Genomic DNA, 15,865 nt, shown 5'->3' with positions numbered 1-15,865 from the left:
CTGGAGAGTGTGACTGCCGCCGGTCCCGCCCTCTTCCTGCCTCTCCCTTTCATCCCCCTCCGGGCCAAACTATCTGAGAGAAAATCATCCCGACCCTGACTCTAGTCCCCACCGCCCACCATTTTATGGAATGGTAAAAGCGCCAGTGCGGCCGCTGCTATGGCACCTGCCCAAATAGCTAGAGTCCCACTCTGCTGAGCGCCTCAGCAACAAAGCTCGCACAAGGCGAGCACTCAAGTTATCTCTGTGCACTCCCAGAAACCTTCTAGTCCACAGCCTTGGGGACATTCCGTTCCTACTTCATTCCTTCCTGTTTCTCTGAGAAACAGGACTGACACATTAGCACAAGTGTTAGACGCAGAGACTCCCAAACCTGAGAAAAGCAGACGGTCTTCCATTAAAAGGATCCCAATACACAGGTCAGCCAGGAGCAATAAACTTTATTTCGACCCTGATTAGAACAAAACAACTGTTGTGATGGGGCAAGATGGTGCACAAGCTCCTCCATCTTAGATTCCTGCTGAGGCCGTTTCCAGGTTTAACTAGAATCTGAACTCCTTGGGGTATCTCATGGAAAACTACCCAGCTCTCTGCTGCGAACCAAAGGTCAGGATGCCCTATCTAGCGCACCTAACCTTTGTTGAAATTGCTTGTTTGTGCGGAACTGCCTCCAGCTTTATCTTAGTTGTCTGTTTGTGCAGAATCCCCCTTAGATTGGCTAACCTCTTATCTGAGCTTCTTTTAAAACTGCTGACTTCAAACTGCTTACTCTGCAAAGTCTCCATTCAGCTGCCTGGGGGAAGCCTCAAGAGGTCTCTACCCTTAAAAACCCCAGTTCTGGACAGTAGGCCACACCTAGGTCCTATGAACACCTGGGTGTGGTCCCAGCCTCAGAATAAAGACTTCAATTGGCTATAGGCTGTGTCTGAGGGGCCATGCCTGGTAAGCTTCCCATCACTGTAAAAAGATACAGCTGAGAAAATGGGAAAAACTAGAAAGCAGCAATATTAAGCATTTATTGGCAATTTAAGTGTTAGAATGATACTATCATTTTTATAAGATTTATTTTTATTTATGTGTGCCTGTCATATGTGTGTAATGCATACGTGTGCTAATGCTTGTAGAAACCAGAAGAGGATATCAGGTCAGTTAGAGCTGCAGGCAGTTGTGACTCAAACTCAGGTCCTGTTGAAAGACCCAGATAAACCTTGAGCCCTCTAGCAGAAAGAATAGGGCCAAAAATCTAGCAGGAAAAATAGAGCCAAAACTCTAGCAGAGAGAGAAGAACCAAAAATCTAGGTTAGCCAGTTCAGTCACTCTGTTCCAGGAACTAGTTGACCATAAAGTTAGATTATAATCTTGAGAATAATCTTGAGAAACAAGGGAGTTACCCCCTTGTGATGATCACTGGTATTTTCGGAATTTTTCAATAACGCCCTCCCTACCCTCTTTGGGCTGTGGTTTCGTCCCCTAAATACTCTCTCTCCCAGCTACTCAGGGTTGAACTCCTCTACCCCTTCGTGGAATATGAGTCTCGGCCCCAGTGCGCTGGTTCCTGTCCTGTCACTAAACCTCGTGTGATTGCAACAAGGATGGTCTCTTGTGAGTTCCTGGGGGGTCGTGTTATCCCGAGACTTGAGTGAGAGTCTCCCCACTCCGGGGGTCTTTCACTGTCATAGTTAGGGTTTCTTTTGCTGTGATAAACGCCATGACCAAAAACTACTTGGGGAGGAAAGGGGTTATTTGGCTTACAAGTTCTAATCATAATCCATCGTGAAGTCAGGGCAGAAACACCAGGCAAGAAGGCAGAGAACTGAAGCAGAGTCCTTAGAGGAATGCTGCTGAGTCCGTGGAAGAATGCTCCTTACTGGCTTGCTCTCCTGGTTCATTTGGTTTGCTTTCTTATACAACCCAGGACTACCTGCCCAAGGGTGGCCGAGCCCACAGTGGTTCAGTTCTTTCACATCAACCATCTGTCAAGACAATGCCACACAGACTTGTCTACGGGTCAGTATGATAGGGGCATTGTTTTCAACTGAGATTCCTTCTTCTTAGATGATGCTAGTTTTGTCAAATTGGCAAAAACCAACCGACATAGGTCCTCTGGAAGAAAAGCAAATGATCTTGACCACTGAACTATCGCTCCTGACTCTATAATTTTTTATAATCATTCATTAGAACTTTATATTGAAATATCTGTATAGATGGATGAGACAATATGATGTTTGAGGTTTGCTGAAGCAAATACTTATCAAAAAAAAGGAAGAAAGAAACAAATGACACGATTTGGTAATAGTTTAAGCTGGGTTGGAGGCATATGGAGATTCACTGTAATGTTCTCTATAAATAAACAAAATCCTACCTTCCTTCATTAGTGAATACTTCAGTACAAAAACTATTAAGTAAGTCTAAAAGAGATGGGAAAGGAGACGGCAGTTCAGCCCAGAGTGAAGGTCCTTAACCAGTTGACATTAATCTTGTCAGTTTGAGTAGATTCAGAAGAGCCTAGGAGATCAATAATACACACACCTTCTAGATTGGCCGCAAAATCTATAACCCCACAAGCAGTACAATGTCTTGATGATTATATTATATGATGATATAATTTGGGTGGAAGTGCAAAGCAGGAGGCAAAGCCTAACTGGAGTAAGTAGGTCTTCGAGGTTTTGCCCTTAGGGGCTGTATCATTCTCTGGCTCCTTCCTGTGCTCCTTTTCTTTGCTTCCTAGTTGGTCAACATGTGAAGAGCCCCTGCCTCCTGTTACTGCCACTATTCCTTCCCTGCCTCAGTGGACTGAAATCTACCTAAAACCATGAGCCAAAATAAATCTTTCCAAGCTGTTTCTGTTGGGGATATTGACACAGTGTCAGAAAAATTAATATAGCAGTGCTGTTAGTTATTGTCTCATAGCTGTGATAAAAACATGACAATAAGAAGCAGCTTAAGAAAAATATATTTGGGCTCTCAGCTTGAGGGTACAGTCCATTATGGCAGAAACATGGCAGCAGAAATAATAGGAAGCTACTTGGCCGTGTCTATATCTTGGCATATCAATATCAGGAAGTAGGGAAAGATGAATTCTGATGTCCATCTGCCATTCTTCTATTTCTCATTTTATTTCATCTGGGATTCTAGCCTATGGGACAGTGCCATCCCTCAGCCTTTATGGTCCTTTCTTCTTCAGTCAGTCCTTTCTGGAAAAGCCAGTACAACAGACACAACCAAGGGTACCCTGAATTAGTACCACCAGGTATTTATTTATTTGGGATAGGTGTGTGTACACACACTTGAGCACATGCTTCTGGATGTGGAGGCCACAGAAAACATTTAAAAAGGTTTAAGTTCTGTTGGTCCAGGGCTCGCAAAGTAGGCTGGGCTAGCTGGCCAATGAGCCTCAGGGATCCACCCATCTCCACCTCCCCAGCACTGGAATTACAATAATTTTTACATGAGTTCTAGAGATCAAACTCAACTCCTCATCTTTCACAGCAAGCACTTTGCTGACTGGGTTGTGCTAGCACCACACACACACACATCTTAATTTAATGAAGTTAATTGCCACACCAGTCATAACATAAGGACTGAGCCCAATGAGAGAAGTGAAAAGAGATGTGGAAACTGATATAAATAAGATTAATTAACCAAGCAAATGCTAAAGATATTAGTACGTTTTTACTCTCTTTGGAAGTTATAGATATTGGAAAAACTCAAACTGCATCCTATAGTATTAGATTGGGATTGAGATGTCAATGTGAACCAAGGTCTCACTACTTGTAGTTACCTCCAGAAATAAACATAGGTATCCAGATGTGCTGGTTAGCTCTTTAGTTATTTGACATCAAGTAGGATCATATAGGCAGTGCAAAACTGAGTAGAGCAAGTGTCTCCATCAGAGTCTCAGTAAGCTAGTCTGTGAAGGCATTTTCTTCATTAATTCTTGATGTGGGAAGGCCTGTACCACTAGGGCCAGTGCCATCTCTGAGGAGGTGGTCCTGGGTTGTATAAAAATGCAAGCCAGATGAGTCATGAGGAGCAAACCAACAAGCAGTGTTCCTCCATGATCTCTGCTTCAGTTTCTGCCTCTAGGTTCCTGGCTTTGCTTGCCAGGTTACTTTTGTTCATGGTGTTTTATCACAGGAAAAGAAAGCAAAATAAGGCACCAGATACACAGAACATACACACACACATGTGTGCACACATGCACACACACGCGCGCGCACACACACACACCACATGAAACAGGAGTTGTCCAGAGACAAGGCTCTCAAAATCTAATGTATCCAGAACTGAGCAGAGTTTTGTATATCTCAGTCTTTTTTATTACTATAACTAAATACCATAAACTGAACAACTTATAAACAACAGAAATTTATTTTTCATTGTTCTGGAATATGAGAATCTGCAGGCATTTTTCATTCTCAACTGAAGGTATCATCTAGCTAGAGAAAGGACAAGGCAGCTCTCTGAGACTTCTTTTTTAATAGCACTGACTCCAAATATGAAGACTAAGCCCTCACACTAATAATTTCCAAAGGGCCCACTTCCTAACACCAACACACTGGTAATAAGGTTTCAACATATGAATTTGAAAGAACAAACATGCATGTCATTTATGACGATTCAGCAGAGAATATAGATTAAAGAGATTATATACAATCCACAACCATTAAATGAATTCTCTATTGTTTCCAATTTTTACAATTATTATTATTTTATGTGCATGGGTGCTTTGCCTACATATATGTCTGTGCACCAAGTGCATATCTGGTGCCTGAGAGGTCAGTAGAGGGCATCAGATTCCCTGGAACTGGAATTAGACAATTGAGAACTGCCACGTGAGAGCTGGGAAACTGAACTCAGGTCATCTGGAAGAACAACCAGTGTTATCCACTGAACATCTTTCCAGCCCAATTCTAGATCTTTTAAAGACGTTTTTATTTGAAGGATATTATTAGAACAGTACACCCTTTCCCATTTCTATTCAATTTCATTTTATTTTATTGTTTAGGAGTCCTAGTATCAGAGCTGTGTGGTGACGTATGCTTATAATCCAAACACTTCAGAGGTGGAGGTTGGAAGATCTGGAATTCAAAGTCAGCCTCAGCTACCTAGTGAGTTTGAAGTCAGTCTAGGCTATGTGAATCTTTGTCTTAAATAAAAAATTAGCAAGAACAGAGGCCTGAGGAAACAGTTCAGCTGTTAAAAGTACTTCTTGCTCTTGCAGAGGACCTAGTTTGGGTTCCAGTACCCACACGAAGCAGTTCAAAACTGCCCGTAACTGCAGTTATTGGGGGCACAGCATCCTTTTCTGACCTCTGTAAGCACTACAGATGGTATATGCTCTCTCACGCACATAAACAAAATCCCTTTTAAAAACAAAACAAAAACTAGGCAGAGCCTCAGCAAAGCATCATTCCTAAATTTTGACTTACCTTACTTTGGGAATTTTTCAGCTCAGCCTCCTAGATTGCAATGACTGTCAGATTAGGGAATGATATCATACTTGAAAGTTTGCCATTTCAGACTATGTGATGTAAACTGCCTTCAGGAAGTAATTCTAAATGATTGTGCTTCTGAAGAAATAGCCCTAGAAAAAGAGGAATCTTCCAGACTAATGCATCTATTATCTCTGGAGCGGAAGACTGTGAAACTAAGTAAAACAAGACTCTGGAATTACCCTTTACCTATTTACTTACTTATTTTCCATGATCAGAAACTTAAGCTCGAACTTTGGTTCCAGAAGTAATCTAGGTTTTGCTTCCAATAGGGACAAACAGGCTTGTTTGGTGAGTCACCAGAAACTGAGCCTCTGGCTTTACCAACGCTAGGCATACTCCACCCCTACTAAGCAACACTCTGAACACTCTTCTACTTTTTGATGCAGAATCTCATCAAGTTGCCACAAGACCCTGAACCAGCGATCACCTTGCCACAGTTTCCTTCGTTGCTAGACTGCAGACCTGCAACACGAGGTGGCTGACTAGTGCCTTTGGAGCGGGGCCTAGGGGTAAACAAGAGTTCTCCACTAAGCAGAAAGGTGGAGGTAGAAATGAAAGTGGAATGGTGAACTACATGGCGGTAAAACACAAAAACCCAAGAGAAGAGACAGTTGTGTTGGAGAGTTCAAATCCACTGGGAAAGACAAGACTCAATCCAAATTTCGATTAAAATCAAATGAATTTATTCTTACTGGTAGAAGGGGGTGGGAGGAATCTGACACGGATGCAAAGTCTTTGCTTCCTTTCATCCTTTTTTGTTAGCGAGCAAGGCCATGCCTTTCCTGAGTCAGGACATCCTTATCACCAGATGGCCCTGTCCTGACTCTAGGCTTTGTAGTCTTCCGAGTCAGGAGGGGCCACTATCCTTCCTGGGAGCATGAAGCTAGCCCAGGGTTTCTAATTTTAAAACATTCTGCTAGGAAATTTCTTCTTGCCCTTTTGAGAATAAGGGGTGAGGGTCCCACAGTAGTAGGAAGGATGGGCACCATATAACCAAATCGAGAGCCATAGATGGTTAGGGGAAGAATATTTAAGGTGGCCATTACAATTATCTCGCTTCTGTGGAATCCACGGCTGCCCGTGGGGAAGTCGCTCTACTCCCCTTAACTGTCTCTCACTCCCATTACACTATACATTACATTATAGAGAAAACTGCTTTGTTCCTTTTCCTACAGGGATAAGCAGGTTAATGACAGCCAGGGCAAGTGGTGAATTACCTCAAAGCAGGTACACCATTCTTTCATCCTTACTCACAGCAGTAACATCATTTTGCGGAGGATGCAGGCCGCTATGCTGGGTGTTATTCTTTTATAAAGCTATAAGGATGGGGGGGTCAGTTCCACGAGGGGCAGAGGCCCCATGAGGAGCAGGATGGGTGACCCTTTGGTGGGTAGGAGATTATGGTGGGTGAAAGACAGAGAGATACATCATCAAGCAGAGAGAGAATTTGGATATAGAGTTTATTTAGTGGGTTATGGAGGGGAAGGGAGGGGGGAAGAAGAGAGAGAGAGACAAAGAGAGAGTATGAGAGAATTAGAGAGAGGGGGAATGATGTGGGAGAGAGAGAGCAGAAGTTACCTCTTCAGGGGAGAAAGAGAAAGAGAGAGAGGGAGAGAGAGGGGAAGAGAGAGAAGGGGGGGCGAGCAGACTGGAGAAGGCAGGAGATTAGCTTGCCTCTGCAGAAGGGGAGGGTTGGGAGCAGGCAGGGCTTGTCTCTTAAAGGGACAGGGTACCCAGGCCAGCAGATCACAACACTAGGAACCTAGGGAAATTTAGGGCAAAGATCAACAGCTAATTGAAGAACTAAAGTTCCTCCATTTTGTCCTCCGCCTCCATCTTGTGTCTTGTGTAAGCTACTTCCCATAAAACATTACAGTACTCAGAAATGGCTAGGGGCAAAAGTAACAGGGTAACCACCTGGAAAGTATAGATGAATGTCCCTATCTGAAGATCAGTCGATAAGAAAACTTGACAAGCAACAGGCAAGGTTTGAAAATGAAAATTTGTGAAAAGTCCCTAGATATGAGCCAATCAGGATTGAACCCTTTACCCCAAATCCTGCTAATGTAACTTTCCTGGAGTTTGTCTTTAAATAATGCACTCTAGAAGGGTGGGGTACCTCCTGTTGCTGATGCACTGAGGAAGTCCCTGCTGGCTTGCAATTATATGCACAATAATAAATCTTGCTTTTGCATTTTGGTGAGTTGGTCTCCCTGGTGGTCTTTTGGGGCTCCCATGGACTGGGCACAACACTAATAAGGAGATGACTGGTACAGAGTTAAATTTCCTTAGCCATCACAGGTGTGGTGATGAAAACCTTTAATTTCAGTGTGTGGTAGAAACTGGAGGATTAGAAGTTCAAAATCATCTTTTCTGCCTAGCAAGCTCCAAGTCAGCTGGGCTGCAAATGCTCCACTTAATAATAATAGGAAATAATGTGGCGGTGGCGGTGCATGTCTTTAATCCCAGCACTCAGGAAGCAGAGGCAGGAGGATCTCTGCGAGTTAGAGGCCACTCTGGTCTACAAAGAGAGTTCCAGGACAGCCAGGGCTATAACACAGAGAAACCCCATCTCAAAATAATAATGATGATGATGATGATGATGATGATGATGATGATGATGATGGTACATAGATGATAGAAAGTACATACATGCATGCATGCATACATACAGCAGAAAGACTATTAATGATAATTTCATTTGTTATCCCAAGGAGCTCAATGTAGCGAATGTAAATCGTGAAATGTGGTATGAGTGTCTATTTCTTTGAGGCTGACGAAGGGCTCTTGCTCAGACCCCTGGCCGCTTTCCCTTCCATCAGAGGCTGGCACCAGGTATGTACTAACCCTTCCCGGGGCCGCACAGAAGAATTGAGCCTAGTGCGCCTGTGCGCCATCCCTAGTGCGCCTGCGCAGTTCCTAGTGCGCCAGCCTGTGTGGTAGTCATGTGCTCTCCATGATGCGTTTTCTGGAGTAACCGCCCCGCCAATGGTTTGAAGTCGGCCCATGTCGCCTGTGTCCCGATCCCGCCCTGATGAGGACACTCTGGGCTCTGAGAAAAAAACGCGTGCCTCGGACAGCCCACCGTCGGTGTTACAGACTCGACGATCCCCTTGGGCAGGCGGTTTCGGTCTTCAGCTCAGCGGGTCCGAGGGGCTCGGGCCTCCGCGGGGTCCAGAGGGGCCCGGTCCCAGGTCTGGGGCGCGGCCGCCACCGCCAGGGATCCGCACGTTTGCCGCCTCTTGGTCCTCCTCTTCCATCTCTGGTGGCTACCGCTACCACCACTATGCGGGAGAGCGTTTGTGGGCGGAGGACCAGGAGAAGGAAAAGGAGGAGAGCTATCGGCAAAGGAGGCTGAAGGAAAGGGAGAGGATAGGAGAGCTGGGCGCGCCCGAGGTGTGGGGACTGTCGCCTAAGTTTCCTGAGCCAGATTCGGATGAACACACACCAGCTGAAGAGGAGGTGAAGAATCTGAAGAGCAGCAGTTCAGACGTCGCCAGTGAAGAAAAAAGCACGAAGACCGGTCATTCAGCAAAGAGAAAAAGGAAGAAAAAGCCCTCCAAAAGGAAACGTAGAAAGTATTGTGACAGTGACAACAATTCAGACTCTGACGTTCAGTCTAGCTCTGGGGGCGATAAAAGGAAAGTTAAAGCCAGGAAGAAAGAGAAGAAAAAGAAACACCGAGCAAAACAACTGAAGAAGAGGAGGAGGACCAGAAAAGAATCCAGCGAGATACGCTGCGAAGCTTTAGAAAGGGAATTGCCAGAAGATGCGTGGATGGAACAGTCCGTGAGTGCAGATGCCCTGGATTTAATAGGCCCAAAAGCACCGGTAATACATACCTCTCAAGATGAGAAACCTTTGAATTATGGCCACGCTCTGCTTCCAGGTGAAGGCGCAGCCATGGCTGAATATGTAAAAGCTGGAAAGCGTATCCCACGAAGGGGTGAAATTGGGTTGACGAGTGAAGAGATCGCCTCCTTTGAGGGTTCAGGTTACGTCATGAGTGGTAGCCGACATCGCCGGATGGAGGCTGTAAGGCTGCGGAAAGAGAACCAGATTTACAGTGCTGATGAGAAAAGAGCCCTTGCATCCTTTAACCAGGAAGAGAGGCGGAAGAGAGAGAATAAGATCCTAGCCAGTTTTCGAGAAATGGTATACAGAAAGACGAAAGGGAAGAATGACAAGTGAGAACTTGTCTGTTGCTCTGCGGGACTTTTAAACAACAAAGGTTTTGTATGGCGGAAATAATAGTAAATGGTCCTACCATTCACCAGTGACACTGTGCCCACTGTGCTACTAAGTACCCTAGGGAAACACTTTTTGAGATGTCATTAGAAATTTTTACAAACATTTCAGGGAATGAGTAAAAAGGTGAATGTCACTCCAGTCCCTGATTTACCACTCCCTTTCCAAAAGCAAATTGTCTTCCATGTTCTTCCGTGGTTTTGTGCATATGCAAGATATTTTGCGGAACAAAAGTTAGTGCTAGTAAACGGAAGAGTGCCCCACCCCATCTGTTACTGTGATTTCCCCCCCTCCCCCAAGAGTTTACCTTTTGGAGTCATTTGCCCCAGAAGGACAAAAAGAACTTGGAGAGCTATATATAACCAAGAAAGTAACCATTGGGACATATCTGGATTCAGTGGACTGTGTTCTGCTGGCTGTAGTTACCAAACTTGGTAAAAGAAACTGAGTTTTGTAACTAAAAAGCCTAGGAACCTATGTTTCCAACATAATGTTAATAGAATTTGGGCTTTTTCTCTTTTTCCATGACTCATTTTCTTAGAGTGGTTTCCCTTATTAAAAAAAAAAAAAAAAAGAACGCCAAATCTCTTGAAAGAACATTTCCTTTGGAAGTGATTGGATGTTTTCTTACTTTAATTCAATGCATTGTACAATTAGGATAGTCTTGCTCTTCATCTGACCCTGTGCCGCAGTTTTCCTCTGCTCCCTCTTGTTGCCAATGGGAAGATCATGTGTTTGGCCAAAATGGGATGCATATGACCAAATTACAGTGGTATTCAAGGCTAAAGATAGCAATATTCTGGTAATTTGTTAATATGTACTATTGCTTAAACTATTGATATAACTTTTATAACCACTTTTTGAAAGAGATGAGTTCATAAATTTTGAACATCAGAGCCTAGTTTAGTCTGAAAGTATATATATATATATATATATATATATATACATATATATAGTGTTTACCTGCAATCATTAAGAAGCTGAGGCATCTTCTCCCAAAAGCAGTACTTGAGAGTAGTGTCTTCTCCATATATATTACTACATTACTGAAAGTTTTATCCACTATTAATTTAAGACAATCATATTGGAATAAGTTGTTTCATAGTAGTTTATGTACGATGTCATATTTATTTCCAGATTTTTGTGTATTTCTCATGTTTCTTCACTGAGTTCTTCCCGTGAAGTATTTAGAATCATCTTTATGTGAAGCATTTTAAGCAGGATCTGCTGAGATGCTCTTGGTTTTCTAATAGTTCTTCATAAACTACAGTTACCTCTCGTGATCGAGGAGAGAAGAGCTCACTGGCAACATTCACATTTTCCAAAGCACCAAATCCATCTTTTTAATCATGTCCCAACTTCAGGTAGACTATAGTAAACACCTCCCAGAGATTGCTCTGCAAAATTACCTTTTCAGACTGTTTTAATACCACATTTTTCCCGTTTGTTTGATCATAGTGAGGAAAGTGTGGGTCCTGTGTATAGTTTCTCAAGAGCACCTGCCCTCATCCACCAGCACCCAGTGGTCATACCATAGGCTCTGTAGTTCATTCTTCTCCCCACAGGGCCACATTTGTAGGGTTTCCAAGGTCACTTCCAGGAAAGAATATTTCTGACGTGGTATTCTTAACATGATTTCGCCTTAGTTGATTGGCATAGTTTACAAATCTGCTTGGAATAAGTGCTGTTGCCTGAGGAACCGAATAGCTTACTCTGGGGCACTGCATGTGCGATTAATAGGGAGGCCACATAAGGAGGACACGGTTATCTGAAAATACCATGTTGGGCAGGGGAGATAGACAACCAACACATGCCTGCTGCAGTTTTGAATTTTAAAATGTGTGTGTTCATAACAGGTGCTGGTAGTTTACAAAGAAAAGCTTGATTTTATTGGCCAACTCCTGATTGAAAAGGACACAGGGTTTATCCATAAATAAATATAGAAAAGCTTAAGATTCTGGGTGCTGAAATCTTCCAAAGAGTAGATTAGGGCCACCTAGAAGGAAAGAACATTTGTGGAGATACAGGGGATAAGACTGTGCAAAGCATATGACGAGATCTTTTGTTTCTAAGGAAGACCTCAAATCTACAACCAGGCATTTGTTATCCATAGGGACATTGATATTTACTGACCGCGATATCATAGCACTACCCAAACTAACTCGTCTCATTTGCAAAGCTTGCTTTACAAGGCTCAAAACGTTAGTAAGCCCCATAGAGTTGACAACATGGAGTGGGTTCCAGAATCTGGAAGGGCAGTATGGTATGGAAGGACACCTTCATTCAGTGCTGTAACCTGTTTCAGGTCACCCCAAAGGAAGTTGGTGAAAGCTGTGCTTGTACATCTGCACATTCCATCTATGGAAACTATGCTTCACTATACACAGTGGGGAACACTTCTTTCCACTTAACAGTACATCTTATGTTATGTATCAGTACATAGAAATCTAATTTTTTAAATGATTTTATGTTTTCCATCGTATGTGTTTCTGGGACATGTGGAATTCTTCTGGCTTAATGTCAAAAGAAATGAACTCAACCCAACAAGACAGGTTGGTCCATGGCATTGGTCTGAGAAGAGCAGTGGTGGAAAGACAGCAGGCTGGGGACCCAGGCAAGGGCAAGGACTGGGGAGGCTTTCAGAAGTGGGTTATGGTCGCTCATTTGCATCGGCTGTGAGCACCAGCATTGGAAGGTATTTTCTCTGCACAAATATTTATTGTGTAAAGAGGAAAATAGTGCTTTGTGTGTTGTAAGTACTGTAGAGAAGTCTGTAAGTTAGCCTTAGTCAGTGCCACCATAGAATTTATGATCAACATACGTCAAACTTGAAAATGTTTAATTACAAATTGCATCACACTATAAAAAATATAAGGCTAGAAATCTAAGAAATTAAACTTTCTGAGACAGTTATTAGTGAAAAACTAAATGTCACATTTAATCTTCATGCTTTTAAATTTTAGTAGATACTATAATGATGCTTTCTAGGAAGACTGACAGGCCAACATCACCCCCAGCATTGTACTTTTTCAACAAGCTTTCTGTCTTTGTTTTTCTGGTCAATGAAAGTGGATTTTCACTGTCAATTTTATTTTCCCTTGTCAAGAGTAAAGTAAAAGCTCCTTTTTAGGTATTTCTTATTTTGTAGTCCTTGTAATATAAAGTGTTCACTCTAGTGTTTGGTGGTTTTATTTGGGGAATGTTGGACTTCTTATTCATCATAAAAGCTCTTAAGTAATAAAAAAAAAAGTTAACTTCTTATCAACTGTCTTGCAAATGTTTCCCTGTCACTTTTCTTTGCTTGGTTTTCTGATCTTTGTCTTTGTTGCTTGAGAAGATGAACCAGCTGACTGAGCAGCTACAGCTTCAAAGTGCATACAACTTACCATGGGATGTTGCCATCATAAAGAGACCCGGCTGGTACATCTGCCTTAAAGGAGATATGAAATGTGGTTGTATATCATCTTTGCCTGGGGTCTGTGATATAAACAGAGAACAACTTTTACTTTGAAGTGATTTTTCAAGGAATTACTTAATTGTGTGTTGTAGAATAAAAATAGGACAAAATGGCTAACATTTGAAGAAATCATTAGAATCTCTCTCTCTCTCTCTCTCTCTCTCTCTCTCTCTCTCTCTCTCTCTCTCTCTCTGAGAGGCTTATCTTACATCTTGAACTCAAGCTATATCCCAAGTTAGCCTCAAACTCCAGGTAACCCTCCTGCCTCAGCCTCAGCTGCGGTTACACTCTGCTTTTCTTTTAGAATCAGTTTATTAGTAAACTCTGCTGATACAGGAAGTTGATCAAGTGTCCAGAATTGTTTTAGTGCACAGAAACTAAATTAGTGTCTCTGCTGATGATTAAGTAAATATCTAAAGCACAATGTTCTCATAGGCCATTATTTTATGAGTTCACAAAAATACAGCATTTCACAGTGTGAAAATCACATAAGGTGAAGGGTGTGTGTATATGTTTGATTTGGTATTTTAAAGCAGGGTTTCTCTCTGTCCTGGAACTTACTCTATAGACCAAGTAGGCCTCAAACTCAGACATCCACCTGCCTCTGAGTGCTGTGATTAAAGGTATATGCTACCACAGTCCAGCAATTTTTTTCTTTTAATATCTCTAGCATAGATCTGGAAAAATGGCTCCGTGGTCAAGGGCAGTAGCTATTCTTTTAGAGGTCATGGGTTCCGTTCCCAGATCCACATGAATGCTCACAGCAGTCTGTACCCCCAGTTCAGGAGCTCCAACGCCATCTTCTGTCTTCTGCAGGTACCAGGCACAAACTTAGTGCAAAAACAAAACAAAACAAAACCATGTTTTAAGTATCTGAAGCACAAAGAAAGGTATTTCTGACTCTTAGCTATAAAAAGCTTGCTAATAATTGGGCCTGGTAGGACATAAATATAATTCTGACATTCAGGAAGCAGAGGATCATGACATCTACAAAAAAAAAAAACAGATTTGGCAAAATTCTTCTTTGAATTGTTTTACATTTATTATTTTTATGTGTATATACATACAAGTTTTTTGGTTTTCCTTCCAAAAGTGAGTTTCAGGAATTGAATTCAAGTTGTCAGGCTTGGCAACAAGTGCTTTTCACCGCCCCCAATGTCACCCACTGCCCACGAACCATCTTGCTGGCTCAAATTTGACAAAATTCTTGTCTTAGCCTAGGGCAGACAAAACATGATCACAAAAGAGTCTGCTGTTGGGCTGGAGAGATGGCTCAGCCATTAAAGGCTAGGCTCACAACCAAAAAAGAGTCTGCTGTTCCAACCTATCCCTGCTCCTTCCCTGCACAAAGCAATTCCACAGGCTTCTGGTCCACGTCATGAGGATACTCACAGCAAGTCTCCACCTCGTGACCACTGTTCTGTTAGGTGTGCATGTCATGACAAAATGCCTAAGACAGCTTTGAAATAGGGAAGATTTATTTTGGCTTCCTTACAAAGTTTCTACCTTTGGGCCTTGGACAGGCAGGGCATCATGTCAGGGAACATTTGGTAGAGGTATGTTCACTTCATGGCAGCCAGGAAACATAAGACGAGTTGAGGTCCTCCTAGTAGTTCCTCAAGGGCATGCCCTTGGTGATCTAGATTTCTTCCACCGGGCCCTTTGTGAAAGCTTTAACATGACCTAGTACTGCCACCGGCTGGGAATGAAGCCTTTGGAGAACAAAAGACTGTATGGTCTAACAAGTTCAGCTAAATTTTTATGGGGGTATCCTTAATAGTTTACCATCAGCTAGAAGCTAGGGTTGACAATGTATTTATTTTTGCTTTATATAAGAAGTGTCCCCTAATTCTTTCTTTACTATTTCAAACTCTTTTGTTCAGAAATGCATACTGAGTTTTACTAAAATTTTTAGCATGAGTGCAGGTCACCTAATTTTGTTATTTCATTTGTATGGTAACTGAAAGTTATAGATTTGGTAATATTTAACTTTGAGCTAAATTTATTAGGTTAATTCATAAGATTTTCATTATTTATAATAATTGTAGGTCACAAAATTTTCTGGGTTTTAGATGTATTTTTATTTATGGGTATATGTTTGTGTGAATTTATGTCATATATGTGTGAGTACCTATGGAGGCTGGAAGGAGGTGTTGGGTCCCCGGAACTAGAATTACAGGCATTTGTGAGCTGGGTTCTGAGACCTGAACTCAGATTCTTTGAAAGAACAATATATGCTCTTTCCCACTGAGCCATCTCTCCAGATCCATCCTCTTAAAGATGTATTTATTAATATGTATGTTTTTGTGAATATATAGCAACTTTGTTTTTAAAAATTCCGAGAAATGGGCTATGAAATTCTCCCTACTGATTTCACTTGCCAACAAGCCTGGAAACCTGAGTTGAATCTTCATGTAATGGAAAGAGAGAATAGATTCTACAAGTTGTCCTCCGCATGTGGTAGCTCACATGTGTGTGTATGTGTGTGTGTGTGTGTGTGCGCGCGCGCACACACACACACACACTTGTAGAAGACACACAACAAATAAAGTAAAAAATTTGAAATCTCCCTCAGGTGTAGGCCGTGATTACCAGCCACTGGGGTATCACTGGACCCACACTTTCCACCATTCACCTTCTGAACGAAGAAAACTTGGGGCCG

At 42.4% G+C, this 15,865-nt stretch overlaps 1 protein-coding gene across 1 annotated transcript; it reads left to right on the top strand.

The window, feature by feature from the left end:
• The first annotated feature begins 8,418 nt into the window (after positions 1-8,418).
• Positions 8,419-9,769, top strand: Nkapl (NFKB activating protein like). Its single transcript, XM_048461171.3, has one exon. The coding sequence runs from the start codon at positions 8,505-8,507 to the stop codon at positions 9,687-9,689; it is 1,185 nt and encodes a 394-aa protein (XP_048317128.3). The 5' UTR covers positions 8,419-8,504; the 3' UTR covers positions 9,690-9,769.
• The last annotated feature ends 6,096 nt before the right edge of the window (positions 9,770-15,865 follow it).

The sequence above is a fragment of the Myodes glareolus genome, chromosome 14, assembly GCF_982192425.1.
Source record: "Myodes glareolus chromosome 14, mMyoGla1.1, whole genome shotgun sequence".
Taxonomy (NCBI): Eukaryota; Metazoa; Chordata; class Mammalia; order Rodentia; family Cricetidae; genus Myodes; species Myodes glareolus.
Note: the sequence above shows the minus strand (reverse complement) of the source record. Positions and strands in the feature narration are given on the sequence as shown.

What these genes read in the sequence shown, in the direction of transcription:
- Nkapl (XM_048461171.3), top strand. Translation starts at nt 8,505, where the DNA reads ATGTCGCCTGTGTCCCGATCCCGCCCTGATGAGGACACTCTGGGCTCT.